Source organism: Osmerus eperlanus, chromosome 18, assembly GCF_963692335.1.
Source record: "Osmerus eperlanus chromosome 18, fOsmEpe2.1, whole genome shotgun sequence".
NCBI lineage: Eukaryota > Metazoa > Chordata > Actinopteri > Osmeriformes > Osmeridae > Osmerus > Osmerus eperlanus.
This window is the reverse complement of record NC_085035.1, coordinates 14,503,432-14,518,948: the sequence shown is the minus strand read 5'-3', so window position 1 is coordinate 14,518,948 and position 15,517 is coordinate 14,503,432. Positions and strand designations below refer to the sequence as shown.

The 15,517-nt window shown below is 40.7% G+C and overlaps 1 protein-coding gene across 4 annotated transcripts in view; it reads left to right on the top strand.

Moving 5' to 3' along the window:
* The window catches only part of nup214 (nucleoporin 214), a 141,017-nt gene that overhangs the window by 107,737 nt on the left and 17,763 nt on the right, over positions 1 to 15,517 (top strand). For 3 of the 4 annotated variants that reach the window (XM_062484629.1, XM_062484628.1, XM_062484627.1), the window contains 2 exons: positions 1,584 to 1,739; positions 13,220 to 13,391. In XM_062484629.1, the coding sequence (XP_062340613.1) occupies positions 1,584 to 1,739; positions 13,220 to 13,391 (328 nt within the window). The remainder of the gene's footprint in view (positions 1 to 1,583; positions 1,740 to 13,219; positions 13,392 to 15,517) is intronic. The other variant, XR_009932708.1, reaches the window with a different exon arrangement.

The following is a 15,517-nucleotide window of genomic DNA, read 5'->3' as shown; positions in this document are numbered from 1 at the left end:
TGGAATACAGGTCGAAAGTTGAATGAACGAGTACTTATGTTCTTTTGATTTCTTACAGGGCAAGTCGTTGTTGCCCATAACACGCTAGCATTCTGCTAACGAATGCTGATTGGTTAGTGAAGGACTGACTACGACCAGAGATCCCACTTGATGGCATCCGAAGCAGAACCAGAATGTCAGAGCATTAGCAACAACATTAGCAAACCAAAACTCTTTCTAGCATGTGTATTGACAGGGAGAGCCTAACCTGTCAGCTGTGTTGTCGATGCCTCAAGAGAAAAGTGGAAGTGACCAGAGCTTGCCGTCAAGCAGTATCTCAGGCCGTACAATGTGTATGACGTCAATGACATTTTAAAAGGCTTTTTAGAACAGAAAGGCGACTTTAAAAAAATCTATCACCCAGCAGTGTGTATTTTTTTTGCCTCCCCTTTCGAATTCAGAATTCAAATTACTAGACAAAAGGTTATATCCTGAGAAAAGTGGATTTTGAGGGGTATAGCTCCATAGACCTCCATTCATTCTGCACTCAACCGTTAGCGCCCTCATATGGAACTCGAGTGGAACTGCAACCAGTTCAGAACCCGGAAGTTTCCCGAGAGTGGCAGTTCTTTCCATAGATATATCTATGGTTCTCTCTATATTAGACATTCTCTGCTACATCTATGCACGTCGTAGTTATGCGTCGTTGCCAACGTTGACGTTGGGCTTGCACTGATTCCCTTTGGCGACAATAGGCACTTTTTGCCACACAAACTTAATTTCAACTTAAACCGTGCAACGGAACTTGAATAAAAAATACAAGCAAAGCCATCGCAAACAACACAAACTTTTTGACACTGGCGTTGTCTATGTAGCGCAAATATTGATTGATCCTTAAGGGTGGGAAAAGAATAAAAATTAGAACAATGGTTGTGCTCCCCGAAGGCGTAACCACACCCAATTACCTGTCCAAAAGAAAAACAGCAATCATGGCATTGGTTTTCAGTTCTTTCAATTCCCGCATTTTATCCAGCGTGGAAAGTAACACCTATGTTGATGCTGTTGACTGCTGTTGATCTAGACGTTTTTCATTTGTTGATGTTTCTAAAACAGTCTTTTAGTTTTTGCTTTTACTTGTGGTTCAGGAGGAACACAAGGTTGCTGCAGTTCGCCCTCCATTGTTCGCTCTACACAGCAACAAGGAACCCATGCTAATGACGTGATTGCGCAAACAAGCTGCATGGCGGAGCGTAAATATAGATTGACAGACAGGAAGGACATCCTATTATTACATTCGGCCCAAATGCAAAAATTGGTCAATAGTCCTGTCCCTTCAACAGAATAGTAGAATAGTAGTTTTATTTTTTTTCCACATTTAGACCACTTAAATTATTGATTGCTATCAGGATGTGAAGAGACCTTCAACCAGTATAACAAAAACAATTACACATCCTAGCTCTAAGTTTAAGTTAATAAATTGTGCACCTTGTCTCTAAATGATGAGGGGTACTTGCACACCAAGTAAACCACAATAAGACCCTTCTGTGTTTATGCAAGTGTAAATAAATAAATAAAACAACTCCCCTTCTCTCTTCCTTCGCTAGGTTCCAGTAGTCTGTTTGGAAGCAGCGGGGCCAAGACCTTTGGCTTCGGCCAGACTTCATCCTTTGGAGAACAGAAACCCAGTGGCACCTTTAGCACTGCTGGAGGGAGTGTGGCTGCCCAAGGGTTTGGATCCTTCTCCACCCCAGCCAAACCAGGTACAGCATAACCCCACTCATCTTCAAAACATGTCACAGTAGTGTAAAGTTAACCTTTTCATGTTCCTGTTAAATTTGCCTGAAAACGCCTAAACAGCATACCCAAAGTAAATTGGAAGCTGTTCTTGAACCATTTGGAGTACATGCATGTAAATGATCTCTTTTGAAAGCTGACACTCTGAAGTTATGTCCCCTGTTGTCAGGACCCCTGTCAGTCCTTCTAGTGTTGAGTAATAGAAGCTTGAACACAAGGAAAGTGAAAATTTCTATTTCCGCCTAGATTTTGTTTTGAAAACAGAGGCCTGAAGAGGCCTAGAGGTGGTAGGTATTATCTGGAAGACTAAATTGGACCACAGGTTGAAGCCTTACCCAATTCAAATCAAAAGTCAAACATAATACCACAATATATTCATATTTGACACATGTTTTTATAAGAGTACATCCAGGAATTTTCTAAAAGGGTCTTTTGGAGACTCCAAAATGACCCTTTGTAACCAAGGTCAAGGTCAAATAAAAAGGTATTATTTTTCATAATTGTTATCTCTGGCCCATCTCTGGTACTTAGAAATATCATATATAATAGCTAAATCCCTAATTAGTAATACTGAAACACAAAAACTGAAGCATGAACACATTGGAGTGCTTTATCTGATTCCAAGGATTGGCGCACAAAGAACACTGATTCTGTCAACCATATTGCGCAATCGACTGTTATTTTGAAGGCTCCACAGACGCATACAAATGAGGTATTGGCATTTTCAGCTAGCTGTCAGCTACAAGGCTAACGAGCTAATTTCAGAGCCAGTCGAAGCCAGTTCGAGAAATTTGTTTAGAACGAGTGTGGGGGGGGGGGGCGGGGGGGGGCAGGACGCACAGACCTAGTTGGCTTTAGAGGGCTGTCAACGGGGCATGGAAGCTCCTATTGGGTCGAACAAGGTGTCAATCAAAAGGGGAGGGTTCAACGGACATTTTGAGACCTTCATTTTGTAAATACTCCGTTGATAAATCGGAGAAAATAACACTTTTATGTGAACAAGTTGTTTCTTCCTTCGGCTAACTTGCATAATGAAACAAAGGATAATGGCTATTCATGAACGTAAAACATTGTATTTGGACGAATTACTTTACATGGTTAGATACTTTGAACCCTTGGGACTTACGCAGATCAAGTTTTGATGGCATGATTTGCACACCTGGACCTATTTGAACAACTTAGGGTGAGTACAACTTTTTTCTTTGGCATTGTTGAAGGAATGTTCACCGGAAAAAGACGTTGACTTTGCTTGCTATTGCGACTTGATCTTGAATTGGTTTATTTCAATGGAAGCACAAGAATCGTAGCTTTCCAACGATGTATAACATGTGTAGCGTCTAAAAAATATATTTTTTAGAATTTAGTGCGTCGTAACTGAGGAAGGGGGAGGCAGCATTTTTGTCTCGCGGGCGAAACAGGAGCGTAAACAGGTTAATGATGTCCTTTGGGCCATTGTCAAATTGAGTTGCTCTTCTGTTCAACCCATGACATTCCTGTCCCCTTTGACACACTGGATCATCAACTATCCAAATTAGAGGGACTCACATCAAACTTGTAAACTGTATAATTCACACACTGAATCAAAGCCTTTCAGTGCCTTTTTATTTGAGTGTTTTTCTCCTCCTTTTTGAATGCTGTGGTGGAATTTTTGCTGTAAATGTATGAGAAAATAGTCAGGATGCTGTGTTGAACCAAATATTTATTAATTTGCATTTACATGTAGTCATTTAGCAGACGCTCTTATCCAGAGCGACTTACAGTAAGTACAGGGACATTCCCCCGAGGCAATTTGGGTGAAGTGCCTTGCCCAAGGACACAACGTAATAGCATGGCCGGGAATCAAACCGGCAACCTTCTGATTAATAGCCCGATTCCCTAACCGCTCAGCCATCTGACTCCCCAAAAGTACTTTAACAAAGATCTTTGTGATCCGTCTATCAAGAGGCAGCATACTAGTCGACATGCCTCAGGATAGAGTCATACTAGACCCAAGACAGACACCGTCTTTTATACAAGATGGTTCTAACATTAGTCAATCCAATCAGTATACATGTCCATCACAAAGTCCTTACTAATTGTTTGGCTCCATCCTTACTTTACAGGATAAAAACTAAGCAGTCTCTATTGTTTCTCACGGATCACAAAATTGCCCCATAGCAGCAAAATCACCTTATTAACCCATGAACCTTACATGTCTCTTCTTATCTCAGCCTGAACGTAATTCACGCAGTCAGTCAACTGTTTCACAAGCAACTGCTCAAACAGTCTGTTTATTGTTAAAATGATCCCCATTAGCTGTCACCAAAATGGGATGAGGTCATCTTCCTGGGGTTCAACAAAGAGGAAAAAAAGTCACTTAACAATGATAACCTAAAAGCAGTAAACATTGTCGACATCATTATAAACATAATCAGAAATTATTCAGCATAATTTATTACAGTATTACATGAATTATTACATTCATACAGTAAATATGTCCATTCCCTACTCCCCACTCAGTTTTAAATAGTGCATTCTCAGATGGTACCTGAAAGAGACTTTGCTATTCATTTTACGTATATTCAGTGGGAAATTATTCCAATGATTGATGGCACAATAAATAACTGTTCTCTTTAAAGCATTTGATTTTGGGCATGGTAGCATCATCTGGCCATCATCAGCTGACCTAGTCAAATGAGAATGAACATGATCACACCTAACAATTTGGTTATATAAGAAGACGGGTTGAGAAAAAAAAGTGTTTCTGAAAAATGTAGTTGTATTGAAAACCAGCCTGTTCTCTACAGTTAACCATGAGAGTTGACGGTGCATACTGATAGTGTTTGTTCTTATGGGACAATGTAATACTAACCTGGCAGTTCTGTTTTGGGCAGTTTGTAATTTTTTTTTACCTTTTAGATGTAGATTACCTTACAGGTGCACAATAATCCAGGTGACATAAAATTAAAGAGAGTTAAGGGAGTCAGATGGCTGAGCGGTTAGGGAGTCGGGCTATTAATAAGAAGGTTGTTGGTTTGATTCCCGGCCGTGCCAAAAAAATGACGTTGTGTCCTTGGGCAAGGCACTTCTCCTACTTGCCTCGGGGGAATGTCCCTGTACTTACTGTAATTCGCTCTGGATAAGAGCGTCTGCTAAATGACTACATGTAAATGTATGATTTAGCCACCTGTCCCACAATGTGTATAGGGACATAAGAAAGACATGTCCTCACCATAGAGATACCACAACCCATCTTCTTTACTATGGTATCAATATGTTCTGCCCATGACAGCTGACTATTATTGTGCCTAGTAATTTTACTTTATATACCTGTTCTATAGGTTCCCCAGACAAGTTCCAACTCATCTTTGGTTTAGATGACAGTTTATGACTCGATCCCAAGATATTTGATTTGGTTTTCGAGATGTTCAGTACCAACTTTTCGTTTTATCCAATCAAAAACCATATTTAACTCAGCTGATAAAACATTGTCATGTTCACTGACAGTTTTTGCAGCATAATACAATGTGGAATCATCAGCATACATTTGTACAGTTGCTTGACACAATACTGATGGTAAATCATTTGTGAAGATGGCGTATAAGAGTGGTCCAAGGCAGCTGTAACCCAGTAAAAAAAGACCAGGTTACAAATTATTTATTTGTTAAATCTAAAGGTTAATTAGAGCAAAATATTTATTTTCTAACTAAACAAATTATTTAGAAATATAGCTGCAAGCAGCAATGAGGTGGCCAAGCAGTCATATGACCCAGAAAACATTTTGGACATCCTTAGAACAGGGTTCTAAGGATGTCACTATACCAAGTTTGGTGTGAATCCATCAGAGATTTGCTGAGATACGACCCAACTTCCTGTTTGATGGCTTAACTTCACATTTTGATTGGCTGTAACAGGCAAACGGTTTCGAAAATCAAAAAAACATGTGATGTGCGTTGTGAGGCTTGGTCTGAAGATAATCTCTGCCGAATTTGGTGAAGATTGGACAACATTTGTAGGAGGAGTAAAGAAAAAAAGTCTTTCAATGAATTCAAAATGGCGGCCGCATCAATTCGGATATTATCACAAGTTATCATGTGTCACACACAGGATGTCCCAAGATATCATGAGACAAAGGAATCACTTAATAAAAGCAAACAAATCAACAGTTATTGGCCAAAACACATTTTTGCTTCCTGCGGCCACGCCCAGTGATCACATGACACCAAATTGATTGGACATCCTCAAAAGAGGGTTCCGAGTCATCACACCAAGTTTGTTGTTGATTTCTCAAGAATTTGCTGAGATATGACCCAACTTCCTGTTTGGTGTCTTTGCTGTCGATTTTGATTGGCTGTACCGGACAAACGGTTTTGAAATTCAAAAATCCTTTCGAGATTTTTAGTGTGGGTTGCTGTGACGATGATGTGTGCCAATTCTGGGGAAGATTTGACCAAAATTGAAGGAGGAGAAGCGAAAAAACTTTTCTTAAAATTCAAAATGGTGGAAAATCTATATAACCGGAAATTGACGTCTTAGGGTGTGTTGAACTCGCCTTGACCCAGGGAATCCAACGGTACCTCATTTTTGAAAATCGGTCATACGGTTCAAAAGTTACGTGTGTAAACACAAGTCCCGTTTTGACCCATTGGTGGCGCTAGAGCGCTCCAATGGGAGACATGAAACTTGGTGAAAAGAAAGAAGGGACTGTCTTGAAAGTGTGCCAAATTTCACAACTTTTTACAATACGGTTCTAGCGGCTGCCATAGACTCCAATGGGAGAGGAAGATGATTAATAATAATAATAATAATAAGAAAAGGTAGAAACACTTAAGTGGCTTTGCCACCAATAAGCCAATCACGATTTAGAAATGTAATGATGAACACTTGATTTTATGCCAATCAGCTCACGGTGTGATGTAGGCTCACTCCCCACGCTTGAGGTGAACGAACGTGAGCACGCAGAAAAAAGCTGTTAAAACGAAGAGTGAAAGCTGAAATCTGAACGTGAACCAAGAAAAGTGATATACGTATGTTTTATTTTCATTTAATAATAAGTGGTGCACATTATACTATCTTGACAAAAGATAAGAGAAGTATAAAGAAAAGAACTGCGTAGTTGATTCAAGGATTTGGTCAGGTCTTTTGTGAGTGTAAGATTGTGTAAGTAAGGAGTGTAGGATTCCGTTCCAAGGATGGCGAGCCGCCCGACATAAGGATAGAGAAAGTTGCATGCGAATATTCATCTTTCCGGAAGGTACTGCCTTAAAGACTATCGTACTCCGGTGTGGTAGCAATTCATACCAGCCACAATTGCAAAACTGAAGAGTACTTTCATTACAATACTCCACATCCCTCATGTACATTTCAATGGTTGTCATGGTCTAGTCATTTTTTGTGCTCTTTGTGAATTTAAGTATTGTGTTTTGTGACATCTAGTTTTCTTTTGTTTATTTGAATTTGGTAAAGAAATCAAATGTATTTGTCTGTGGACAGGATATGTGGCCAGTATCCTTGTTCATAGTAACCATGTACATGTGAATTGAAAGTGATACATTACTCAATCTTTTGTTTAATTAAGGGTATTTTATTTTATTTAAAAGCGAAACAAGGAATACTACAAGTTTTCATAAACCAAGGTTAAAGATTGTTGAGTCATCATTATTCACATTTTAAGGCTCTATCTTTAAGAAGTTCCATCAAGTAATTCTGAGTGTTACACAGCTCCCTTGCAGGACCCTGCAGTCCAAGATCTTAGAGTGAGACCAGCTGCCAGTGTAATAAACTTTTTGCATCCTACTTGTGAGATAACTCTTCATAATTTGGATGGCGGTTGGACTAAATCCAATTCCAGTTTACCGATAAGTAGATTGTGATCTATGACATCGAATGCCGCACTAAAATCAAGTAATCTGTCATTACTGTAAAGGCGGAACAAGTTGAATGATTATGTCTATAAGCATGTTGGAAATCTGTGTTCAAGCCGTTACAGTCAAAGTATTCCTGTATTTGTGAGTGGACTATTCTCTCCATCAGTTTACTAAGAACTGGTGAGAATAGTGATAGGTCTACTGTTCTTCCCAGTGAGTGCTAGTCTGCCATCTTTAGGTAATGGAATCATTTTACCTTCTTTCCAGATAGTAGGAAAAATACCTTTCATTAAGCATGCATTTAATATTTGACATAACGGACCGCAAACATCAGCTGCCAGGCCAAGTACTTTACTGTCCAGCATGTCAGTACCCACTGAGCTGTGTTTGGGCAGGGACTTCAACAACTTTCTTACTTCCCGCTCCTCCACACTATTAAACTGGAAAGTGCACCTCTTGTCTAACATCACATTATTTTTTATGAGCTTTAGACAATTAGAATCAGTATTGTCCATATTCTGCCTTAGTGCATGGACCTTATTTATGAAGAAATCAATTAAAATAATTCACTATATCAGATGGTTTGGTCAGAAACATGCCTTCTGATTCCACAAAGGAAGCCCCTCCAGTTGTCTGTCTCCCCATTATTTTGGAAAAACCGAGTTTACCTTGTTTAACCGAGTTTACCGAGTTTACCTTGTCATAGTTGAATAACGACAGTTCGGTGGGTAAAATGGACATACCGTGAACCTCAAAGTCCATTGACACCTCTTTCCTATGCAAATCTCACAATTTGAAACTGCTGCTGTAAATCGGTCAACAAAAAAAAACTCCACCTTTTCTGTCCCCTGGTCTGTACCTTTGTCACGCCCCAAAATTTGCTGCACGCTGCTCTGTGTAGTTCCCGGAATTACAAAGAAGAATATTTTTCAAGGATATTGAAAATGGACTATGGTCGTAAATGCAGTGTTCCAGGCTGTACAGGGAATGCTGACACTGTTCAGAGTCTTCCCAAGGAACCAAACACTCGACGGGCTGTGATGTTTGTCTATGAGAAGATCCCTGTGCAGTTCGACCCTCAATTACACATTTGCTCGAACCATTTCACTGAGGACAGTTTTGAAAACGTAGGACAATGTAAAGCAGGATTTGCTATGAAGCTGTTGCTGAAAACAGGTGCTGTTCCGACCTTATGTTCATCACAACCGCAAGCTGTAGTCAAAATGTTGTTGCTAACAGTCATTAGCAATGCTAATGTATCCTGTATCTAGCATAGGTAGAATGTGTGATGATTTAGTTTATTTGCAATGGGGCTAACGTTATTTCATGGACCTGACTGTGTTTAATTCAAATACATAACCCATGTTGTCATGTTCACGATTCACAATTCACGATGCATGTTTGTCCAGATCTTTGTCAGGTTACTTTTTATTCTATTTTAAAAAGGTGGAGCCTTTTTTGAAACAGACCCTTTTACAGCAGCAGTTTCAAATTGTGAGATTTGCATAAGAAAGAGGTGTCAGACTTTGAGGTTCCCGGTATGTCCATTTTACCCACCGAACTGTTGTTATTCAACTATGACAAGGTAAACTTGGTTTTGGAGTGAATGAGCCCTTTAAGGAAACCAGCAAACTAGTCTCTCGCTCCAGTTCCTGGCTCCAGCTCCTGGCCGTTGTTGCCTTTCTAATTCTTGTGCTTTTGGGCAGGGGGATGGACAATAAGCTTGTCATGTCGGATGTAGGCTATGTCACCTAAAGGCCGAAATATGCTTCTGTGTCTCCGTTTACGGATGGGCGGGCGCACGTATACGCACGGATACGGACGGATAGACTTCGTTTATGGTTCTCCGTAGGCTGTGGGTGCTGAAAACAATTCACCGCCAGAAGAGTAGGTGGCGCAACTTTTTTGTAAGTCGTCGTGGAGTGTTTATTTACCTAGGTTATCGAGAAGTCGGAGCAAATTTACAAATTAGCCGTTTCATCAATAAAATACGCACATTTTCAGCAACTACACTGCCCATTTCTCGTCACATTTTAATTCAGATGCTGATTTACATGTACTGTTTAGCTGAAATATGAATTGTGAAAACTTACAGCAATGGCGGTCAAAGGATTCTGTTGGTCCTGTTTATCACGACAACCCCGCCCCTGACGCAAGCGGTTCTTAATACTGACCAATCACAGCCAAGGGGGTCTCCGTAGCTCTTCGTTGCTCTCCGAAATTACGACGGATAGTTAGAAAATTCAGGAGGTGCACGTTGAGTTCTCCGGAGTTCTCCGAGGGCTGACGGAGAGCTCGTAGAGGGGGTTCCACGGAGACGAGGGCGTTCCCATGTGTCCGTTTTTCAAAAAACGCAGAAGCATATATCGGCCTTTACACTTTTGCCTGACGACTTCAGTGTAGTCCTCATTCACATAGATGCCAATGTTTTATCTTTGTATCTGAGGAATTTGATCATGATAGGCCTAGGTCTCTTTCCAGAATATCCGGATGGATTGCCAGTCTTATGTGCACGTTCAATCACCATCTGACTACTATCCAGGTGAAGTTTCTCATTGATTACACACCTGACTTTGTCTTCAGTCTCCTTCCAGTTTTCATTCTGGGCCTCAGGAATGCCATCCACAACAAGGTTATTCCTTCTTGTTTGACGCTCCAAGTAGTCCACTTTCTCAGTCATATCTGCCAATTTCCCCTGCATTGTTTTGGTTTCCACACAAGCAATTGTCTCTCTGACATTTTTCTTTGTTAGATCATCAATGTCCTTCTGGGAGAATTGCACGCTGCTTCTCAGCTCCTGTGTCTGACTGGTAAATTTGTCATTTTGTTTTGCAAAGTTTGCTGGTTCAGTATTTGTGGATCATTTTTCCATGTTTCTATGGAATACTGAAAAACAGTAATACACATTTCATAGGTTTTACAAGCTTTTATTGGCATAAACGTTCAATATATGCAAATAGTCTCCTCTTTTACAGCAGTCAATCAGAATGGTGATTTCACCTGAATAGAACTAGTTCACACTTTCCCATGTGCTGATGATATGACTTAGTAATTTTATGCCAGGGCCCAAAAACTGTAAAATGTGGGTTTTTGTGATAAATTTTATTTTGGGAGGACCAATGAAGCTTTTATTTATAATTCATCTGATCACAATAATTGAGTAACAATGTGAAACAACACCACAACCACACCACAACAACTGAAGCAGCAAACTTTGCAAACACAGAATGTATGTCACTGCCAGTACTTTTGTCCATGACTGTAGGTTCTGAAACAGAGGCAGGTGGTTCTCTATCACACACACCACTTCCTCCCCAGCCATCCCACCAACTCCTTCTGGTTGAAAAAGCTATGCATCCTCCTTTATCGTATGAGCTACAACTAGTCACCTTATCTCTCCAAACCAGCACTGCAAAAATGCTACAGTACTTCCCTTAGCCGTAGCACAGTGTGACCTCACACCAATACTTCCTTTGGAAGCAAGCAGTCACAGTGCTGCTAATTTTTAGCACCTTTCAATGTAAACACCCTACACTCAAAAATTCTAGCCAATTGCTAATATCCAGAGTCACACCATTCAACCATAGCAACACCAACCATAGTGTAAAATATTATAGTTGTTTGGCTACTGATATCATCTAGCTATTCTGGTTCTGAGGATATCACCAACTCAATGGTTTGTCTGTTAGGACAAATGAGCCAGTCTCCAGTCTTATTTGATCAGTTTGTTCAAATCCATTCAATCTGGTTTGTCTGATAACGGAAAACATAAGAAACAAAAGGAGTAAGCTAAACATATGGATAGGGATGGGTATCGAGAACCGGTTCTTGTTTAGAACCGGTTCCCAGTGAATCGATTCTTTGGAATCGTTAGCAAACGATTCTGTTAACGATTCTCTGTGCCGTTAAACAATTAAAATGCTAAGTTTAATAATGGATTAAAAATCGATATGCTCAGTTTAATAATGGGACACGCAAACGTCTCTCTGAATAAACGATAAAAGTTCGCACATAGACAGACTGCAGCAAACATGGCAACTAGGAAGAAGCGTTCTAAAGTTTGGTTGTATTTCACACGACAAAATGACAACAACGCCACTTGTAATGCGTGTAAAAAGTCTATTTCGTCGAAGGGAGGAAATACTACAAATATGAAGAAGCATTTGAACACACAGCATGGAATGAAGTTACTGGAACGTCATGTGTTCGCGCTTCATCTCTAACTATCTAAGGTAGAGCTAAACTGCTCAAAAGTGATCCCAACCACTTGTTACTGTGTGAAGCAATTTGCCTTTATTGTGTGTAGTCGATCTAGTTATCTTCTGTCCCGTCGTTTGAAGCATACATTTTAGCTCCGACATTCGTCGGAGTAATGGTTTTGAAAGGTTTTGAGTAATAGAAGCTTGAACACAAGGAAACTGAAAGTTTCTATCTCCGACTAGATTTTGTTTTGAAAACAGAGGCCTGAAGAGGCCTAGAGGTGGTAGGTATTAGCTAATTTCAGAGCCAGTCAAAGCCAGTTTGAGAAATTCGTTTAGAACGAGTGTGTGTGTGGGGGGGTGCAGGACGCACAGACCTATGGCTGTAGAGGGGAACATCGATAAGAAGTCGAATTGATAAGCAGGAATTGATAAGGAGTCGGAATCGTTAAAATCTTATCAATACGCATCCCTACATATGGACATAGTTAATGAATCGTACAGTAAACAATAGAGACCTAAGGCTTCTATGAATGCAGTCAAATCAAAGGACACTTGCATATCATAGACACAGATCAAACAATTGGGGGTAAAACATGCACATGAGGCCAGCGAGCTGAGAACAAAGAGCTACTACAGGTAACCTGGCTGCCTTTATTTACTCCTGAGGCCCCGCCCACCAGGACAGAGGGAGGCAGACAGAGGAAGTTAGTGTGGGATTTTCCACACATAGCATCATCAAATCCGAAAAGTGTGCTAGCTCGACTAAGGTTTCCGGTGAGCCTTTGTCATAGCTGTATTAGTATACTTTAGGTAGCATCTATCCCTAAACTCCCCTGAGTTCCTGAATGTTTCCCCTCACTATAATTGGCCTAAATCCAAGGAATGTAATCCTATAACATTAGCTCAATCAATTATTCACCCTGGCATGCCGTTAGCTAGGCTGTAATTTCAGCACTCCTCTCTTTAAACAGCTCTCCCCTTCACAGCCCAGTACGTCTGGTTGGAAATTGAATCCCATCAACACTGGTTCTGTGTGTGAGTGCATGAGCTGGTGTGTGTTCATGTGACTGTCCCTGAACATGGACATTTTAAATGTGATACCATTTAATTAATCTCATCAAGGCTAATCGACACCAAGGCCACACCATTGGATGTACACATGCTTATAAAAGTAATACTAGCAATTACTTTGCTGTAATGGATTTTGCCATTTGGAATAATGCTTGGGCACAAGGATTCTCTCGGGCCTTTACACCTTTATAATTAATGATTTTTATTGTATTCCAACTCCTGCTTTATATACAGCAAACGCCACAAAAAAATGTTCTCTATTTATTCTTCTCAGCCCCTGCTTCTCAACAACCCCAAATCTGTTCCCACCCCTCTTACCCAATCTAGGTGGCTTTGGCAGCGCCCCCGTGTTTGGTAGCCCACCAGCTTTTGGGGGCTCCCCAGCGTTTGGGGGAGCTGCAGCCTTCAGTTCTGCCCCCTCCTTTAGCAGTCCTATGGGATCCACGGCCGGCAAAGTATTTGGAGAGGGTACAGCAGCCGCCAACATGGGAGGATTCGGGTAAGAGCACCATTCACTCAAGTTGCAATGTCTGTTCCTTTATAACTTTCCTTTGGAAAATAAAGCTATGTTTAGGATTACGATGGAACATGTCACAATAACCTCAACAGTGGTACATTGTAGCCTTAGACTTAACAAAAAATGTCCATTATAAATATTTTGAAGTGCTTTTTAATAGCAATTTATTATCCACCATTTCACTATAATTTAACACCAAAAACCCCGTCTGGCCTACCATGATTTTCAAAACGAATCTGATATTATGGGAGAAAATGGGGTTGGTTTATCACTTTACCCCTCGCCTGCCCATCAATGATTATAAAAACCAACACAAACCAAACTGGCCATGTGCAAGGCATAGCAGGAAGCCGAAGCTGGCCACGCACAAAACCACAGAGCCATGCCTAGGTAGATTATTGTACCCCGATAATCCCATTCTGGGGCCGTAATGCCCACAGATTAAGTTTGTCTGCTTATCCCTGCATCTCTGGCTACGTTCACACTGCAGCTGATTGTGACCCAAATCCCCCCCAAAATCCTCATGGGACACAAGTCTGTTACTTGGATGACAGTGTGAACAGCCCAAAGCGCATTGAATCTCACATTTTCTAATCAGATTTGGGCATTTTTCATATGTGGTTTTAAATTGTATACAGGTCTGATATTTGGAAATGCAACCTTAATCTGAACTGTCAAATTGGAATTTGTGCAACTTTTATGTCACCTGTGATCAACATTCGTCACAGTGAGTCCATCAGCCACTGCTGCACAAAAAGCCTTTAAAAAAAATGTGGTTCTTCTCCTAATCCTCGTCCTCCGTATTCGCTCACACATTCGCTGGGTTCCAGCGAATGCGAACATGACTATAAAAAATGCTTGAAAACTTACTTCACTGAACTCCATGTTTAACAGGTGTGAGAGCGTCCTGCATGTGAGGTGCAGTGTTGCCACAGTTACTTTGAAAAAGTAATCTGATTACTGAATGCTCCTTTAAAAAGTAACTGAGTTACTTTACAGATTACTTGATTTGAAAAGTAACTAGGTTAGATTACAAGTTACTTTATTAGTTACCAGTGACGCCGGAAACGCGGCGTCACTGGTGAGGTTTTTGTTTTTGTTCTTTTGCGCATGAGGGGCAGTTCAGGACTGCGGCCAGTTCACACTGGAATCTGATATTGGCCCCATTTAAAAGGACAATGTTAACAGACCGCAAAAAAAATCTGATCTGATAAATAATTTGGAATTGAGCATTAAGGCTTGCAGTGTGAACGTAGCTTCTCTCACCAGCTCGCTCGCTCACTTACTCCCCTCCCTCCCTCCAAAGGGTCCTGTATTGGCTTCATGTCTTCCAGAAGGGATTATGGGCTGAACCCCCACTCCTCAGTTCTTCACACAAAAGTATATAACGACTGAGGCCCTCGTCCACTAGTCCTTGCCTATAATATAGATGAGGAAGGTTGCCCTGCACTGTAGTCAATTTCTCTTTCTGTTATTTTCAGGTTTTTCCTCTCCCCTCACTCCTTATTTTCCCCAATAACATGTCTGAGGGTTTGATCCTGTCAGGCTACAAAATGGCACTGTGCCATTTTCAAAAATGTTTTCTCACTTCTATTTTTATTTTCTTCTATTAGGAGCTACCATTCTCATTATCTTCTGTCTGATCACCCACTTCTCCTTAATGCGTTTATTTTTGTTGTCACCTTATGCCTCGCAGTGAAATTCAGCAAGCAGAATCTGCTTGCGCGCAATGGGGGTTCTACTCGCGGAGTGAAATTTTGCTTGTGCAGTGAATTTCTGCTCCCACAGCTGATTTCTGCTTGCGCGAGTCTACATTACTTTTTACAATTTGGGGGCGGAAACCTATGGAGGCACTGACCCTCTTAAGATTGGTCGCTTTCAACATGGAAGTTTCGAACCGTAAACTTAAGTCTGCGCAAAAGGTGTAAACAGCATAGTTTTGGTAGCTGTTGACACTTGGATCTCAAATCATGTCAAAATGGACTAGGAAAACAAAGATGAAGTGGTGAAAGAATGAAAGAATGCACTCTGCGTGAAAGCATGAGTCTGAGGATAATTTATTATTATTATTAGGATTTATTATTATTATTTCTGCTTGCGCGAGTCTA